Genomic DNA, 15,813 nt, shown 5'->3' with positions numbered 1-15,813 from the left:
GATCAATTCAGTTCAATGTTGATTATAACTGTGTCAATGTTGCAAAGCGCCTTGTTGGTGGACACACCAAGAGAAACGAATAACAAATACATGTCATGCAATAGTGAAAAGTATAAAAAACTAGTTCAATGAAATGATTGGATTATTTTAGAGTATTTCTGGATCAATCACAGCACACTAGTTTAGCCAATCTTGAATGTGTGTTTTCATGGAGTGAATAATCAGAAAGCAGAAGCTCACTGGTCCAGGATCAGTGTGATTACAGAAGCTTCAGGCGGTGGTGATCCGTCTCTGGAGATAGTGACGTTCCTGAATCAGTGGTAAAGGTTAACGCTGATAACGCCTCAGACAAAAGCTATCGGCTCTCTGTGATTACGGACATTTCTCTCCAACGCTGACTGACATTATCACATCAGACGTCACGAGTCTAATCGCATCAGTTCAAAGAGGACTTTTAGTGGTTCTCTTAACTGATTTATAGTCTTGTGAAGTGGGCATACACAGCTAAAATGATTTTATTACTTTGAGTTTTGGTGTTGTTTTACAGCACAAATATCTAAAAATCTTTAAATCAGTGGCTAGCTGCATAAACTTAACAAATTTTATTAAGATGGTGTACTCTTAAGATCTAGTATGACCCACTAGCAGTTGGTCAAGGGATGGTTCGTCTTACTTTTTAGTATCAAATTAGGCCAATGTACGTTTTTACTTTGAAAGTTATGACTAGTCTTAAAGGAGTAGTTCTGATAATTTATTCGCCCCCATGTCATCCAAGATGTCCATGTCTTTCTTTCTTCAGTCGAAAAGAAATTAAGGTTTTTGATGAAAACATTCCAGGATTTTCTCCATATAATGGACTTCAATGGGGTCCAAACGGTTCAAGGTCCGAATGAGAGTTTCAGTGCAGCTTCAAAGGGCTTTAAACGACTCCAGACGATGAATAAGGGTCTTATCTAGCGAAACGAGAGCTCGTTTAAAAAATAAATAAAAAAGTTTAAGTTTTATAAGTACAAATGCTCACCTTGCTCTGAAAACTAATCTTTTTTCGATCTATTTGGTTCATTCAACAAATGAAATGACTGGAAAAAAGATTCATTCATTTTGATGAACGAGTTCAAACAGGAGAGTCACGAACGCTCATCACAGAACAGAGCAAGGCGAGCATTTGTGCTTATAAAACTTAAACTTTTGTATTTATTTATTAGATGAACGATTTCCTTATTTGTACCTTGAACCGTTTGGACCCCCAAAAAAGACCATTTGACTGACTTGTAAATAAATGAATCACAGTATTGTTTGATTGCTTGTGGCATTTAGTGGGTATATGATTATAAACAAGTAAAATAGAGTACAGTAAAAATAGTTTTTTAGTCGAAAAATAAGTAGAACTAAACTGTGGACTTAAATACAACGAACTGAACAAGAAACAGGTGCGCAAAACAATTAGGTAACCATGACGACAAACAATGAATGAGAACAAACTAAAAACTAAATATAACCCTTATAGTTTCTTTGTAACTGTATACTAGCTCTTTCTGAGTGAAAATGAAGTGCTAATGCAAATTTGATTCAGTGTATGATTAAAAGCAGGTTTGTGAACGACAGATTTAATGTGAAGCAGCCTGTGTGTGTTTGAGGTGTGTGTAGTACAAAGATATCATCAAACGCTCCTATTTCCTCAGAGATTTGTTGTTCAATCACATGACGAATTTGTCTGCCAGCATTAGAGTTTGTTGTAAATGTGGCCGCTTGCGAGATGAAATCGCCCCAGTCATGTGTGTTCTTTCAGCGGGGTCAAAGGTCATCTGGACCTCTTGTGTTCCTCTGCTGTTATCCTCTCGAGCAGGTTAATCGACACATGAGGTCAAATCAAACCCGGGGTGTAATTCATCATGCTTTTCTCTGTCAGCTCTCTCGGCGTACCAACAGTAAGGGAAGGATTTCTTATCTCGGACACTGCGAAAATGACTTTCTTCCTCAGTCTTGTTTTCCAGCACAAACATCTAAACATGATTAAATCCAGATGTATTTTCTGGAGAAGAAGCAAAACGACATATTTAGGGTTGTTCACACTAAGAATGAGAACTATATTAGCATCTTTTTTTTTCAGGTTATTGTAAGCGCGCCACTATTATGTCGCCTGTCGCTTTAAATGCTCGAGCTCTTTAAAGCAGGATGGATTCTGATTGGCTGTCAGTGTTTTTAATATTCATGAGCTGGATTGTTTCATTGTGTTGTTATCGTGATTGTTGTGCTGTGGACTCTGCTATTCTTTTACATTAAGAACGATTTTCAAAACTATATTATTTATCGTCCTTCACTCAGAAAAAAAGGTACAACAGCTGTCACTGGGGCTGTACCTTTTCAAAAGGTAAACTTTTGTCCATTTTAGGTGTTAATATGTACATTTTAGGTGCTAATTTGTACATTTTAGGTGCTAATTTGTACATTTTAGGTGCTAATTTGTCCATTTTAGGTGTTAATATGTAAATTTTAGGTGCTGATATGTACATTTTAGGTGCTAATAAGTACATTTAGGTGTTAATATGTACATTTTAGGTGCTAATTTGCACATATTAGGTGTTAATATGTAGATTTCAGGTGCTAATATGGACATTTTAGGTGTTAATATGTATAGTTCAGGTGCTAATTTGTACATTTCAGGTGCTAATTTGTACATTTTAGGTGCTAATATGTACATTTTAGGTTCTAATTTATACATTTTAGGTGCTAATAGGTACATTTTAGGTGCTAATAGGTACATTTTAGGTGCTAATTTGTACATTTTAGGTGCTAATATGTACATTTTAGGTGCTAATTTGTACATTTTAGGTGCTAATATGTACATTTTAGCTGTCAATATGTATATTTTAGGTGCTAATATGTACATTTTAGCTGTCAATATGTATATTTTAGGTGCTAATATGTACATTTTAGGTGCTAATATGTACATTTCAGGTGTTAATATGTACATTTTAGGTGCTAATATGTACCACTAAGGTACCAATATGCAGCCTTTGGGTACAAAAGTGTACCTTTTGAAAAGGTACAGCCCCAGTGACAGCTTTTGTACCTTTTTTCTGAGAGTGTTTGTGTGAACTGTGAACGAGTCTTGTTTTCTGAAAAAAATATTAAAATTAAGCTCATTTATGCTTAAAACAAGAACAAATATCTGCTAATGGGGTCAGAAAAATAATTGTTTTCACTTTGAATCAAGTTTATTTTTCTGACTCTTCTTCTTTAAAGCACAAAATTCACTTCATTTTGATACATTTCCCAGTCTCAATATCTCGCCTCTCCAGTAATTGTATCTTGATTTAATACTGTTTAGATATATTTTTGCTGGAAAACCAGACAGGAAGAACATCACAAACGCTGTTTTTCTTGAAAGGGACGGTGAAAATGTAAAACGGAGGACGTTATTCAGTGATGTTCACATCTGCAGTGTGTTGAGCTGAATACAGTATGAGCTGTGTGTCTCTCAGGTCAAAGGTCAGGGCACGGGTCAGCTGACCCCCCACTGTGAAACGCTTGAGACAGCATCTTTTTCTAATATTGTGAATGTAAGGATGGATTTTAATCTCTTAAGGTCTCCAAATCCAATATTACTGGAGAGATTCAGTGGATGAGAGGAGAATGAATCACGTTTTGTGTCTGACGCGAGTGGAATTGGAAAATCTGGATGTGGTTTGGAGACTGGGGAAAAGCGCGGGGGGTTTATGATCTCACGTACGCTTATTAAATCAGGGTTTACCTTCCCTGTGACCGTCGTCTATCGACTGCTGGAAGTGATGCGGCCGGGGCCTTTCAGAAGTAAACGCTAAATTCCTGACTCGAGAACATTAATCAGGAAGTTCAAATCGACATATCAGCAAATTCAACTGAAACTGTTGTATCAGTGTAAATTAATTGAAAACGGTTTAAAAGTGAATATATTATAATGAAAAATAGATTGTTGTATAGCCTACACTTTTTTCCTTAATGAGCAAGGATGAATAAGTTGATCTAAAGTGATAGTAAAGACATTTATGTTACAAAAGATTCTTTTTGAAAATTTCTATTTATCAAAGAATCCTGAAAAATAAAATGTATCACAGTTTCCACAAAAAAATGAACTGTTTTCAACATTGATAATAATCATAAATGTGTCTTGAGCATCAGATCCTCATATTAGAGTGATTTCTGAAGGATCATGTGACACTGAAGACTGGAGTAATGATGCTGGAAATCACAGGAATAAATTACACTTTACTGTATATTCACATAGAAAACTATGGAAGTTTGTTTCCGCCACTGAATTAAAAAAAATGAAAAAAAATTGTGACTTTTCATCTCACAATTGCGAGATATGAAGTCAGAATTGTGAGAAATAAAGTCACAATAGCGAGAAAAAAAGACAGAATTGAGACTTTTTATCTCACAATTTAAAGTTTACATCTTTCCTCAGAATTGTGAAATATCTCACAATTCTCACTTTATATCTCACAATTCTGACTTTATATCTCACAATTTTGACTTTATATCTCGCAATTCTGACTTTATATCTCACAATTCTGACTTTATATCTCACAATTCTGACTTTATTTCTTGCAATTCTGACTTTATATCTCACAATTTTGACTTTATCTCTCGCAATTTTGACTTTATATCTCACAATTCTGACTTTATTTCTTGCAATTCTGACTTTATATCTCGCAATTCTGACTTTATTTCTTGCAATTCTGACTTTATATCTCACAATTTTGACTTTATCTCTCGCAATTTTGACTTTATATCTCACAATTCTGACTTTATATCTCACAATTCTGACTTTATATCTCACAATTTTGACTTTATATCTCGCAATTCTGACTTTATTTCTTGCAATTCTGACTTTATATCTCACAATTTTGACTTTATCTCTCGCAATTTTGACTTTATATCTCACAATTCTGACTTTATATCTCGCAATTCTGACTTTATATCTCACAATTCTGACTTTATATCTCGCAATTCTGACTTTATTTCTTGCAATTCTGACTTTATATCTCACAATTTTGACTTTATCTCTCGCAATTTTGACTTTATATCTCACAATTCTGACTTTATTTCTTGCAATTCTGACTTTATATCTCACAATTCTGACTTTATATCTCGCAATTCTGACTTTATTTCTTGCAATTCTGACTTTATATCTCACAATTCTGACTTTATATCTCGCAATTCTGACTTTATATCTCGCAATTCTGACTTTATATCTCACAATTCTGACTTTATTTCTTGCAATTCTGACTTTATATCTCACAATTTTGACTTTATATCTCACAATTTTGACTTTATATCTCACAATTCTGACTTTATCTCTCGCAATTTTGACTTTATTTCTTGCAATTCTGACTTTATATCTCACAATTTTGACTTTATATCTCACAATTCTGACTTTATCTCTCGCAATTTTGACTTTATTTCTTGCAATTCTGACTTTATATCTCACAATTTTGACTTTATATCTCACAATTTTGACTTTATATCTCACAATTCTGACTTTATCTCTCGCAATTTTGACTTTATATCTCACAATTCTGACTTTATTTCTTGCAATTCTGACTTTATATCTCACAATTCTGACTTTATATCTCGCAATTTTGACTTTATATCTCGCAATTCTGACTTTATATCTAGCAATTCTGACTTTATATCACGCAATTCTGACTTAATATCTCGCAATTCTGACTTTATATCTCGCAATTCTGACTTTATATCTCACAATTCTGACTTTATATCTCACAATTCTGACTTTATATCTCACAATTTTGACTTTATATCTCACAATTCTGACTTTATATCTCGCAATTCTGACTTTATATCTCGCAATTCTGACTTTATATCTCGCAATTCTGACTTTATTTCTTGCAATTCTGACTTTATATCTCACAATTTTGACTTTATATCTCGCAATTTTGACTTTATATCTCACAATTCTGACTTTATTTCTTGCAATTCTGACTTTATATCTCACAATTTTGACTTTATATCTCGCAATTTTGACTTTATATCTCACAATTCTGACTTTATTTCTTGCAATTCTGACTTTATATCTGGCAATTTTGACTTTATATCTCACAATTCTGACTTTATAACACGCAATTCTGACTTTATATCTCGCAATTCTGACTTTATATCTCGCAATTCTGACTTTATATCTCGCAATTCTGACTTTATATCTCGCAATTCTGACTTTATATCTCGCAATTCTGACTTTATATCACGCAATTCTGACTTTATATCACTCAATTCTGACTTTATTTCTTGCAATTCTGACTTTATAACACGCAATTCTGACTTTATATCTCGCAATTCTGACTTTATATCTCGCAATTCTGACTTTATATCTCGCAATTCTGACTTTATATCTCGCAATTCTGACTTTATATCTCGCAATTCTGACTTTATATCACGCAATTCTGACTTTATATCTCGCAATTCTGACTTTATATCTCGCAATTCTGACTTTATAACACGCAATTCTGACTTTATATCTCGCAATTCTGACTTTATATCTCGCAATTCTGACTTTATATCACGCAATTCTGACTTTATATCACGCAATTCTGACTTTATATCACGCAATTCTGACTTTATATCTCGCAATTTTGACTTTATATCTCGCAATTTTGACTTTATATCTCGCAATTCTGACTTTATATCTCGCAATTCTGACTTTATATCTCGCAATTCTGACTTTATATATCGCAATTCTGACTTTATATCACGCAGTTCTGACTTTATGTCTCGAAATTTTGACTTTATATCTCACAATTCTGACTTTATATCACGCAATTTTGACTTTATATCTCACAATTTTGACTTTATATCACGCAATTCTGACTTTATAACGCAATTGTGACTTTATATCAATCAATTCTAACATTATTTCTCGCAATTCTGATTTTATAACACAATTGCGACTTTATATCAATCAATTCTGACTTTATATCTCGCAATTCTGACTATTTTTCGCAATTCCGACTTTATAACGCAATTGCGAGAAAATTGTGAGAAAAAAAAGTTGCAATTACCTTTTTCATTTTTAATTCTGTGACGGAAACAAGCTTCCGAAAACAGCTGATTTACATTATAATAATATTTCACTGTTTTTACTGTTATTTGATCAAATAAATTTCAACATCTTGTATACTGAGGCCAATTAAATTTAGACTCACGCATTCCTAAATTCTGTATTTGGCCTGACCCTGGTTGTCATGTTAACGATGATCAGTTTAATGGCGTTTCATGTATTGAGTTTCTGATATCAGACGCGCGTCACTTCTCCTCGTGTGTGTCGTCTGGAGCGCATCGACATTATCAGGAGTTTCAGACAGAACCTTTTCCTTCTCTTTGTTTTGTTTTGTCTGATCATCTGGGTCGCAACACTTCCCGCTGTTTTCCTCTTCCTGTGTGTGTGTGTGTGTGTGTGACTGTAACATTCGGTGGCAAACGGCCCGGAGCTGCCAGACACCGTTACACTTACTGAGAGAAACTGCCAAAGAGCGTCACTGTGAGCAGATCATCTCATACACACACACACACACACACACACACTTACAAACACACACATGCATAAACTGAAGTGCATCAGTAAATGTCTGAGGTCCTATGATGATCATTTTTTCTTGACCATCTTTCTCCACTGATGGCTATTGAAACACATCTGTGTATTCTGAATGAAAAAAACACCGACATATACAGTAAATATTGATACTGTTTTATTATACTGGAGAAGATGTTCTTGGAGGCTCCTAAAATTGTGAAATTCATGTGTTTTATTGTTGTAATGAGCAGAGTCTCTGGTGTCTTGTTGAAATTAAAAGCACATTAAATCACAATATGTTCTCTCTAGATAACCGTGCAATTGGCAGAAATTAGATCTCTGTGTGTGTGTGTGTGTGTGTACCTACTATATTTTGGGGACAAACTTGTACCCAGAAGTGAACCAACAGTTTGTACAGTATAAAAACAATTACGTATATGGAATGTCCTCATTTAGAGAGCGTGTGTGTGTGTGTGTGTGTGTGTGTGTGTGTGTGTGTGCGTGTTCATTCAGCGTCTCATGTTTCAGACAGTATCTCAATGACTAGATTTTGATTGTCAGTTGTGCATCACTCACTGCTATACACTAGGGATTCTCTGTGGTTGTCGGGGTTTTGCTGTGCAGTTGCTAGGGTGTTATGTTTGGTTGCCAGGGTGTTGCTGTTTGATTTCGGTGTTTGCAAGGATGTTCTGTGCGGTTGTTCTTTGTGGTTGCTGTACAGTATAGTGGTTGCTAGGATGTTCTTTGTGGTTGCTGGGGCTTTTGGGTGTTCTGGTTGGTTGCAAGGATGTTGCTATGTGGTTCCTGGAGTATTTTTGTGGTTGCCATAGTGTTGCTACAACATGTGGTTAGGGTATTCTGTGTGGCTAGAATGCAGTTGCTTGGGTGCAGATCTAGAAAAAAACGTGTCCAGTGATTGATTAGTTTCCATTGTAAAAATCATTAGTTAAAACTAAGAGCGTTGCTATGCAGTTGCTAGGGTGGTTGCCAGACTGTTGTTAGGCTGTTCTGGTGGTTGCAATGATGTTCGCTGCAGTTGTCAGGGTTTTACTTTTTGGTTGCTGAGGGTTATGTGCGGTTGCTAGGGTGTTCTGGTTTGTTCCCAGGATGTTGCTATGTGGTTAATAGAGTGTTCTGTATGGTTGCCATGAATGTTGCTATGTGGTTCCTACAGTGTTCTTTTGGTTTCTAACAGGTGGTTGGTAGGGTATTCTGTGTGGTTGCCAGGGTGTTACTATGCAGCTGCTAGGGTGTTCTATGTGGTTGCTATGGTGTTCTGGCTAGTTGCCAGGGTGTTACATTTCTATGCAGATGCTAGGGATGCTCTGTGTGATTGCCAGGGTGTTTCTATGTGATTGTTAGGGTATTAGAGTGTAGTTGGTAGGGTGTTCTGCATGGTTGCCATGAGTGTTGCTATCCAGTTAGGGTGGTTGCCAGGGTGTTGCTAGGGTGTTTTTTGTGCTTTATTGTTAGGTGAAAAGTGTCGTGCACCCTCAAGTCTCAGTGATACACTGCAAAAAAATACTATTAAATGCTATTATTTAATCGAATTAGAGAGAATCTATATTAAGTGCGTTTTGCTTAAAACCAGAAAAAATATCTGAAGAAAAAAAAAATCTTATTTTGCATTTAATTTAAGATGCTTTTTCTCAGCCCATTGGCAGATTTTTATTTTTTTAGATATTTGTAAGAAAAAAAATACTCGGTTAGACAAGGCTTTTTTCAGTGTACAGTGTATTCTGGTGGCTAGATGTTTCAGGTCCTTCCTTTAATGTACATCTGTCTTTGTAATGGTCTTTTTAACAACACATTTTATGTTTCATTTCCATTTCCATTTAACTTTAGTCTATAAAAACTAACTACATAAAATGCATGCGGTTGTGTAATTTACTAACTTAGTATATATGTGAAGCTGAAACACTTAAATATCTCTCTCTCTCACACACACACACACACAAACACACACACACACACACACACACACACTTTCTCTTTGATTTGCATGTGCATGATGAGAGACAGCACTAAAGAACGCTCTTCCTCTCCGCTGATGCTCTTAGTCGAGGCTCTTTATGGATGAGGACAAATTGAGAAAGATCCGCCGTCGGCTACAGCGGAGAACGAGAGCGCTGCATATTTAATAGCTCTGCGTTCGTATGTTGTCTTTGTCAAATGAAATAAATGCTGATTAGCATACTTGCCCGAAGGGTGGGCCGACTCTGACAGGAGCATTTGCTTGCCAGATTTACAATCGGAAAATTTGTTTGATTATTAAGCCTCATGCAGGCGGAGTTCCTGGAAATGTGTTCGTTTCATTACGGCACAATCCAGAGTGCACTGGAAAACCTGTCTGAACTTTCTGAAATACGTCTCTTCTGCTCACCAACGCTGCATTTATTTGATCAAAAATACTGGAAAAATAGTGAAATATTATTATCATGTAAATCATGTGTTTTCTAAGTGAATATATAGTAAAGTGTAATTTATTTCTGTGATTTTCAGCATCATTACTCCAGTCTTCAGTGTCACATGATCCTTCAGAATGATCACATGATCCTTCTGTGGAAACAGTTTATTTTTCATGATTCTTTGATGAATAGAAAGTTCAAAAGAATCACATTTTATTTGAAATATAATCTTTTGTAACATTATAAACGTGTATGACAGCTTGATAGTCGATATGCTCAAAGAAAGAGTCTGAGTCAGTTGTAATTGGTGTAATATTTTGCAATTAAATCTTGAGAAATAATGTTCACATTTTAAGAGTTTGTCTTGTGGGACATCAGTACTGAAGCAATCTTGATACAATTTACTTTCATAATAGCCTTTATATAAAAGATCAAATCGAGTAGGAAACTGTAATGCACATCCAGGGACGAGCGCCACACCACATTTACACCAACGATCACAGAAGCAAATCCCATTTTGAGAGTAATTAGCCTTAATTAGTCCACACGTTGAACTTGCTCTGTGCTGTCCATCTTAATAAAGCTCACAGAATAACATGAAGAGACTCACTTATGAGATAGGAGGATTTTCAACTGTCGGATTTGTTTCTTTTCTCCTGAAATTATTATGCTGAAATAAAAATAGCCATTAATGAGTCAAATATTGACCATTGCATGTGGAATGGCAAAGCTGACTTAATTAAAAATGAATAAATTAGGGCTGATTAATCGCATCCAAAATAAAAGTTTGTGTTTACATAATATATGTGTGTGTGGTGTGTATAATTATTATGTATATATATTAATACACACATGTGCATGTATATTTAAGAAAAAATATTATTTATATATAAAATATTTATATTTATATATAATATGAATTATATATAAACAGTATATACATGAAAATATTTCTTAAATATACAAGCATGTGTATGTATTCATATAAATAAAATAATTATACACAGTGCACCCACATATATTGTATTGTAAACACAAATAATCGAGATTCATCGTTTAACAGCCGTAGAATAAATACATTAAGAAATAAATAAATGTAGACATAAAAACATAAATACATGTGGAAATGAATAAATGTATAAATAAATAAATAAATAAATGTGTGGAAAAAATACAAGTATACATAAATAAAGAAATAAAAGTACCGTATAAATACTAATTTATTTGTACTTTTTTACATTTCTTTATATATTTATGTATGTATTTATTTATGTATTTGCACTTTTTTTTTACATTTCTTCGTATATTTATTTTGAATTTAGTCAGCTTTGGCATTCCATAGTTGCTATTTTAGGTATTTTGGTCTTTGGAAAATTTGAGTTCATATTGAGATCTTTGGCATCTTGGCTGAGTTAAAGGACAACTATGGCGCAAAATGAACCTTTGGTCTAATTACACATTGTTACCTAGTCAACCGTTATCTGACATTTGTTTTCATGATAGCAAATGTAAATAGTTTTATCTATAAAAACAGTTTAGCCTATAACGCTTATATAGGGCATCGAGTAATGACAAATAAAAATCGCTTGTTATTACCACTAACAAGGCTCAAAATAGCCCCACAGTAACACGAGGATAGCATAATAAGGGTCCTTACAATCAAACCGAAGCATTGACAACTTTGTCAGTGTCCAGACAGTTTAATAAGAAGATATTTCATACACAGTCAACTTCGCGAATAGAGGAAGAAGCCATCTTTGAAAAATAGTCTCTACTAGTCGATCTAAGAACGCCGATCCAAGTGCGCTGAACTGTGCAGAATCTCATATGGTCCGTTGTTTCCGGAAGAAACACAAACACAAACCGTTTTCTTCTCTTCAATATGTACATGTAGCCTACTGTTCGCGTTCACCTTATCACCCTATTCACATCTCACCAGCGCACTTGGATCGGCGTTCGTAGATCGACTGGTAGAGACTATTTTCAAAGATGGCTTCTTCCTGTTTTCGCGAAGTTGACGGTGTGTATAAAATATCTTCTTATTAAACTGTATGGACACTGACAAAGTTCTCAATGCTTCGTTTTGAATGTAGGGACCCTTATTATGTTAGTGTGGGGCTATTTTGAGCCTTGTTAGTGGTAATAACAAGCGATTTGTATTTGTCATCATTACTCTATGCCCTATAGACTAGCGTTATACTAGCGTTATAGGCTAAACTGTTTTTAGAGATAAAACTATTTACATTCGGCAATCATGAAAAAACCTCAGATAACGGTTGACTAGGTAACAATGTGTAATTAGACCAAAGGTTCATTTTGCGGCGGAGTTGTCCTTTAAGCACAATTAGAGATATTGTTGAGATCTCGTTTGAGTCCCTAAAGGGCAAGATGATGGTACAGTATATTAAAAGATTAGACACCTACATCTTGGAGCTAAAACATCCCAAAAATTGAACTAAAAAGTGAACTATCCGTTTAAGTGCTGTACTAAATGTACTCTGCACATCACCACGTCCTCCGTAACACACTTAAATCTCCATTTCATTCAGTCAAACAGTTGAGAATATGTGGAGGATCTTATTTTGTGATGTTTCCTTTCCTACTTGACCTTTAAATGCAGCATTCAAGAAACACATGTTTGGCTAAAAATAACCTGAGATGAAGTCACTCTATAATTTCAGTCTTTTGAGTTCAGTCTGGTGTATTTGTGCTCATAACTCTCGAGTCCCGGCTGATAAACCATCAGACTGACTACGAGTGACAGAAAACCACAAATGACAGCGTGACGTTGCTTTCTTCACCCCGCAGGCGCCGTGCGTGCGTGCGTGCGTGCGTGTGTGTGTGTGTACACACCCTTCAGATTCCTCAGGAACGGGCCAATTTCCTCTTTCAGACCACAAAATACACCCGCAAGCCTCAGCTCATAGTGTGTGTGTGTGTGTAGCGTCAGACTAAGATATCTTCCTCTTGTTAGGTGTGTGTGTGTACTCACCCCTGCTTATCTGTTCTTTGTGTTTTACAGCATCCATGATCACAGAAACCGGGAAAAGGTCGTGCCTCAAGCTGAAAGTGTTTGTGAGACCACCAAGTAAGTGTCATTGATTATAAAACACACACACACACACACACGTATGATTCTGTCAGAGCTTCTCACACTTTAATGCTTGTGTGTGATGTCACGGGCTTTCCTTTGATTGGCAGGTGCTGATTTATCACTAACATGACCGGCTTACAGTATCTTTTTCATTTCTTCTGTTTTTGTAGATGGCTGCGAGAAAACCATAGGCGTTCATGACCGCGTTTTTGTCGATGACAAAGTAGACAATGCATTAGAACCAAGAGGTCAGTATGGCTTGAAATCACCTTGGCTTTGTCTCTGTCCTTTAATTCCTCTAATCACTCTGTGCATGTGTGTGTGTGTTGCTTTAATGTACCTTTACGTTGAGGATTTGAGTTGCGCCCGACACTTCAGACCACAAAGACTGCTTTATTTATTTATGCATGAGGTACACATCGTATTAATAATGCATTCTCTTGTAATAGCTGAGGGCCGCCTGTCAACATCACCATGTGAACATGCAATTAAGTGACCAGAAATTAGCCATGTGACCTTTCAGTGAGACAAAAGCTTCAGTCAGTCAGTGTCTGTCGTGCCTTCCAGCTGAATTATATTTACACAATGCATCAGTATATTCATGCATGTTGGCTGTGGTGAGAATCAAGATCCAAAACTCAGATATCCACAATGTTTTTGTGCCAAATTAGTGTTTGGCTCTCTGAGGAGTCGCATGGAACGATGCCAAGCTTGCTTTGGCTTCTGCTTGATAAAACCCATTACATCCGAACACATGGCACTTACTAGCATATGCGCGACTATCGCCTCGTAATATTTATTGCCATTACTGTCACAGTAGCCGTGGCTTTCATGGTGACATGATCAAACATTGGATCTGCATTCAAATTATAGACAAAGAGATAAAGAACGTAGTGTTGACTATCGGGATTAAGCTTTGTATTTTCGAATTATCACCCTCATATCCCTCTGAGGCGAGAGATTTGTGTATTTTTTTTTTTTGCGAGTTTACGTCACGCGATTCAGACTTTATTTCTTCCGATTGTATGTTATCAATTCAGAATGGCGAGATTAAAAAAGCTTTAGAGAGAAAACGTCATCTCACAAGTCTGAAATTATATATCATGCAATTCTGAGATAAAAAGATGTAAACTCGCAGTTGTGAGAAAAAAAGTCAGAATCGCGAGATGAAACTAACCCTAGATAAAATACACTTTTTATTTTTTATTATGTGGCAGAATCTTCACGACAACTCATCAAAATAAAAGTTCAGTTTAACTTGATTATTTCTGAGTTTTTCCACTTTTAACCTCGGTTGTGCTGCACTTTGTTTGCGCAAAAATGTTTACACTTCATTTGATTACATTTTAAAAGATTGATTAATCAATTACTCAAAGATTGATTAAAGATGCGTCCGTTTATTTGTCTACCACCTTTTTAATTTTTTATTTAATCATAAAACACAGAATTATTAAAACACAATAGAGTTTCTTTAAAAAATGTAATAGGCAAACTAAGCAAGGCAAGTTTATTTATAAAGCACATTTCATACGCAATGGCAATTCAAAGTGGTTTACATAGAAGAAATTAAAATAATCAAAAGAAATTGAAAATATGAATTAAAATAATAGTTCATAGCTCACTATTATCATTGCAATTTAAAAAAAAAAATATATTAAAATTGATGAAGTTTTATAAATTAAATTGAAAGTAATTAAACTATTAAAATGGAATTAATCGGAATTTGGGGGCAAATAAAACAAACAGAAAATGCTCGACAATTTTAATGGAAATGTCTGTAGACTTTGAACACAGAAAACTGAAAAATTCATGCTTATATCAATTACCACCGCTGATAATGTCAGTGTAGATTAACACAGTATTGTTTTATCGTGCAGTTTTACCTTGCAAACACACACACACACACACACACACAGTGTCATGGTGGAGGCATTGATTTATTAGTCCAGATTCCCACTGAGAGGCTGAAGGTGTCTGTCTGCCTGCCTGAATGAGCCAGCAAACTACTCTGTCCTCCCAAGCATATTTATCTGTCTCTTTTAGCGTCACACCTGTCTGTGTCCACACTGACGTCCTCTGAGACCGTGTGCTTTCCAAAGCCATATCACGCTCACTGATGATAACCGCAGTCTGTGTGTCTACACCAATAACCGACTCCAACAGCCCTGCCTGCGTTATAACTGAGGCTTACATCGAGCAGATTCTGGGTTACTTCAGACTGCATGGTGCCATCATTGAGATATTATTGTAGATTTTGTTAATATTTCGCAATGTATTTTTATGTTGTATGTTTTTTATTTAATTTGAAAGTTTTAGTATTTTTTCATTTTCATTTTTTCATTTAATTTTTTTTCTGTTTTGTTTGGAAGCTTGTTTTCGACACAGAATGAAAAATAAAAAAGCGACTTTTTATCTTGCAATTCTGACTTTATTTCTCACAATAATGTTATAAAGTCAGAATTGCGTGATATAAAGTCGCAATTGTTATAAAGTCAGAATTGCGAGATATAAAGTCAGAATTGCGAGACGTCGCAATTGCGTTTTATAAAGTCAGAATTGCGAGATATACAGTAAAGTTGAAATTGCATGTTGCAAAGTCAGAATTTTGAGATATAAACTATTCTGAGGGGATAAAGTTAGTCTTTTTTTTCTTTAGAATTGGCCTGATAACTCAAAATTGCGAGTTTATATCTCACAATTCTGAGAAAAGATGTCAGAATTTAGAGATGTAAACTCGCAAT

At 35.2% G+C, this 15,813-nt stretch overlaps 1 protein-coding gene across 2 annotated transcripts in view; it reads left to right on the top strand.

Annotated features, from left to right (window-relative positions):
* Positions 1-15,813, top strand: part of efna5b (ephrin A5b) — a 143,834-nt gene that overhangs the window by 121,430 nt on the left and 6,591 nt on the right. The window contains exons 3-4 of one of the 2 annotated variants that reach the window (XM_039671423.2): positions 13,001-13,066; positions 13,243-13,320. In XM_039671423.2, the coding sequence (XP_039527357.2) occupies positions 13,001-13,066; positions 13,243-13,320 (144 nt within the window). The remainder of the gene's footprint in view (positions 1-13,000; positions 13,067-13,242; positions 13,321-15,813) is intronic. The other variant, XM_089119918.1, reaches the window with a different exon arrangement.

This window comes from Pimephales promelas, chromosome 14 (genome assembly GCF_988280905.1).
Source record: "Pimephales promelas chromosome 14, fPimPro1.hap1.1, whole genome shotgun sequence".
Classification (NCBI taxonomy): domain Eukaryota; kingdom Metazoa; phylum Chordata; class Actinopteri; order Cypriniformes; family Leuciscidae; genus Pimephales; species Pimephales promelas.
The sequence above is the reverse complement of the archived record's forward strand: the minus strand, read 5'-3'. Positions and strand labels throughout refer to the sequence as shown.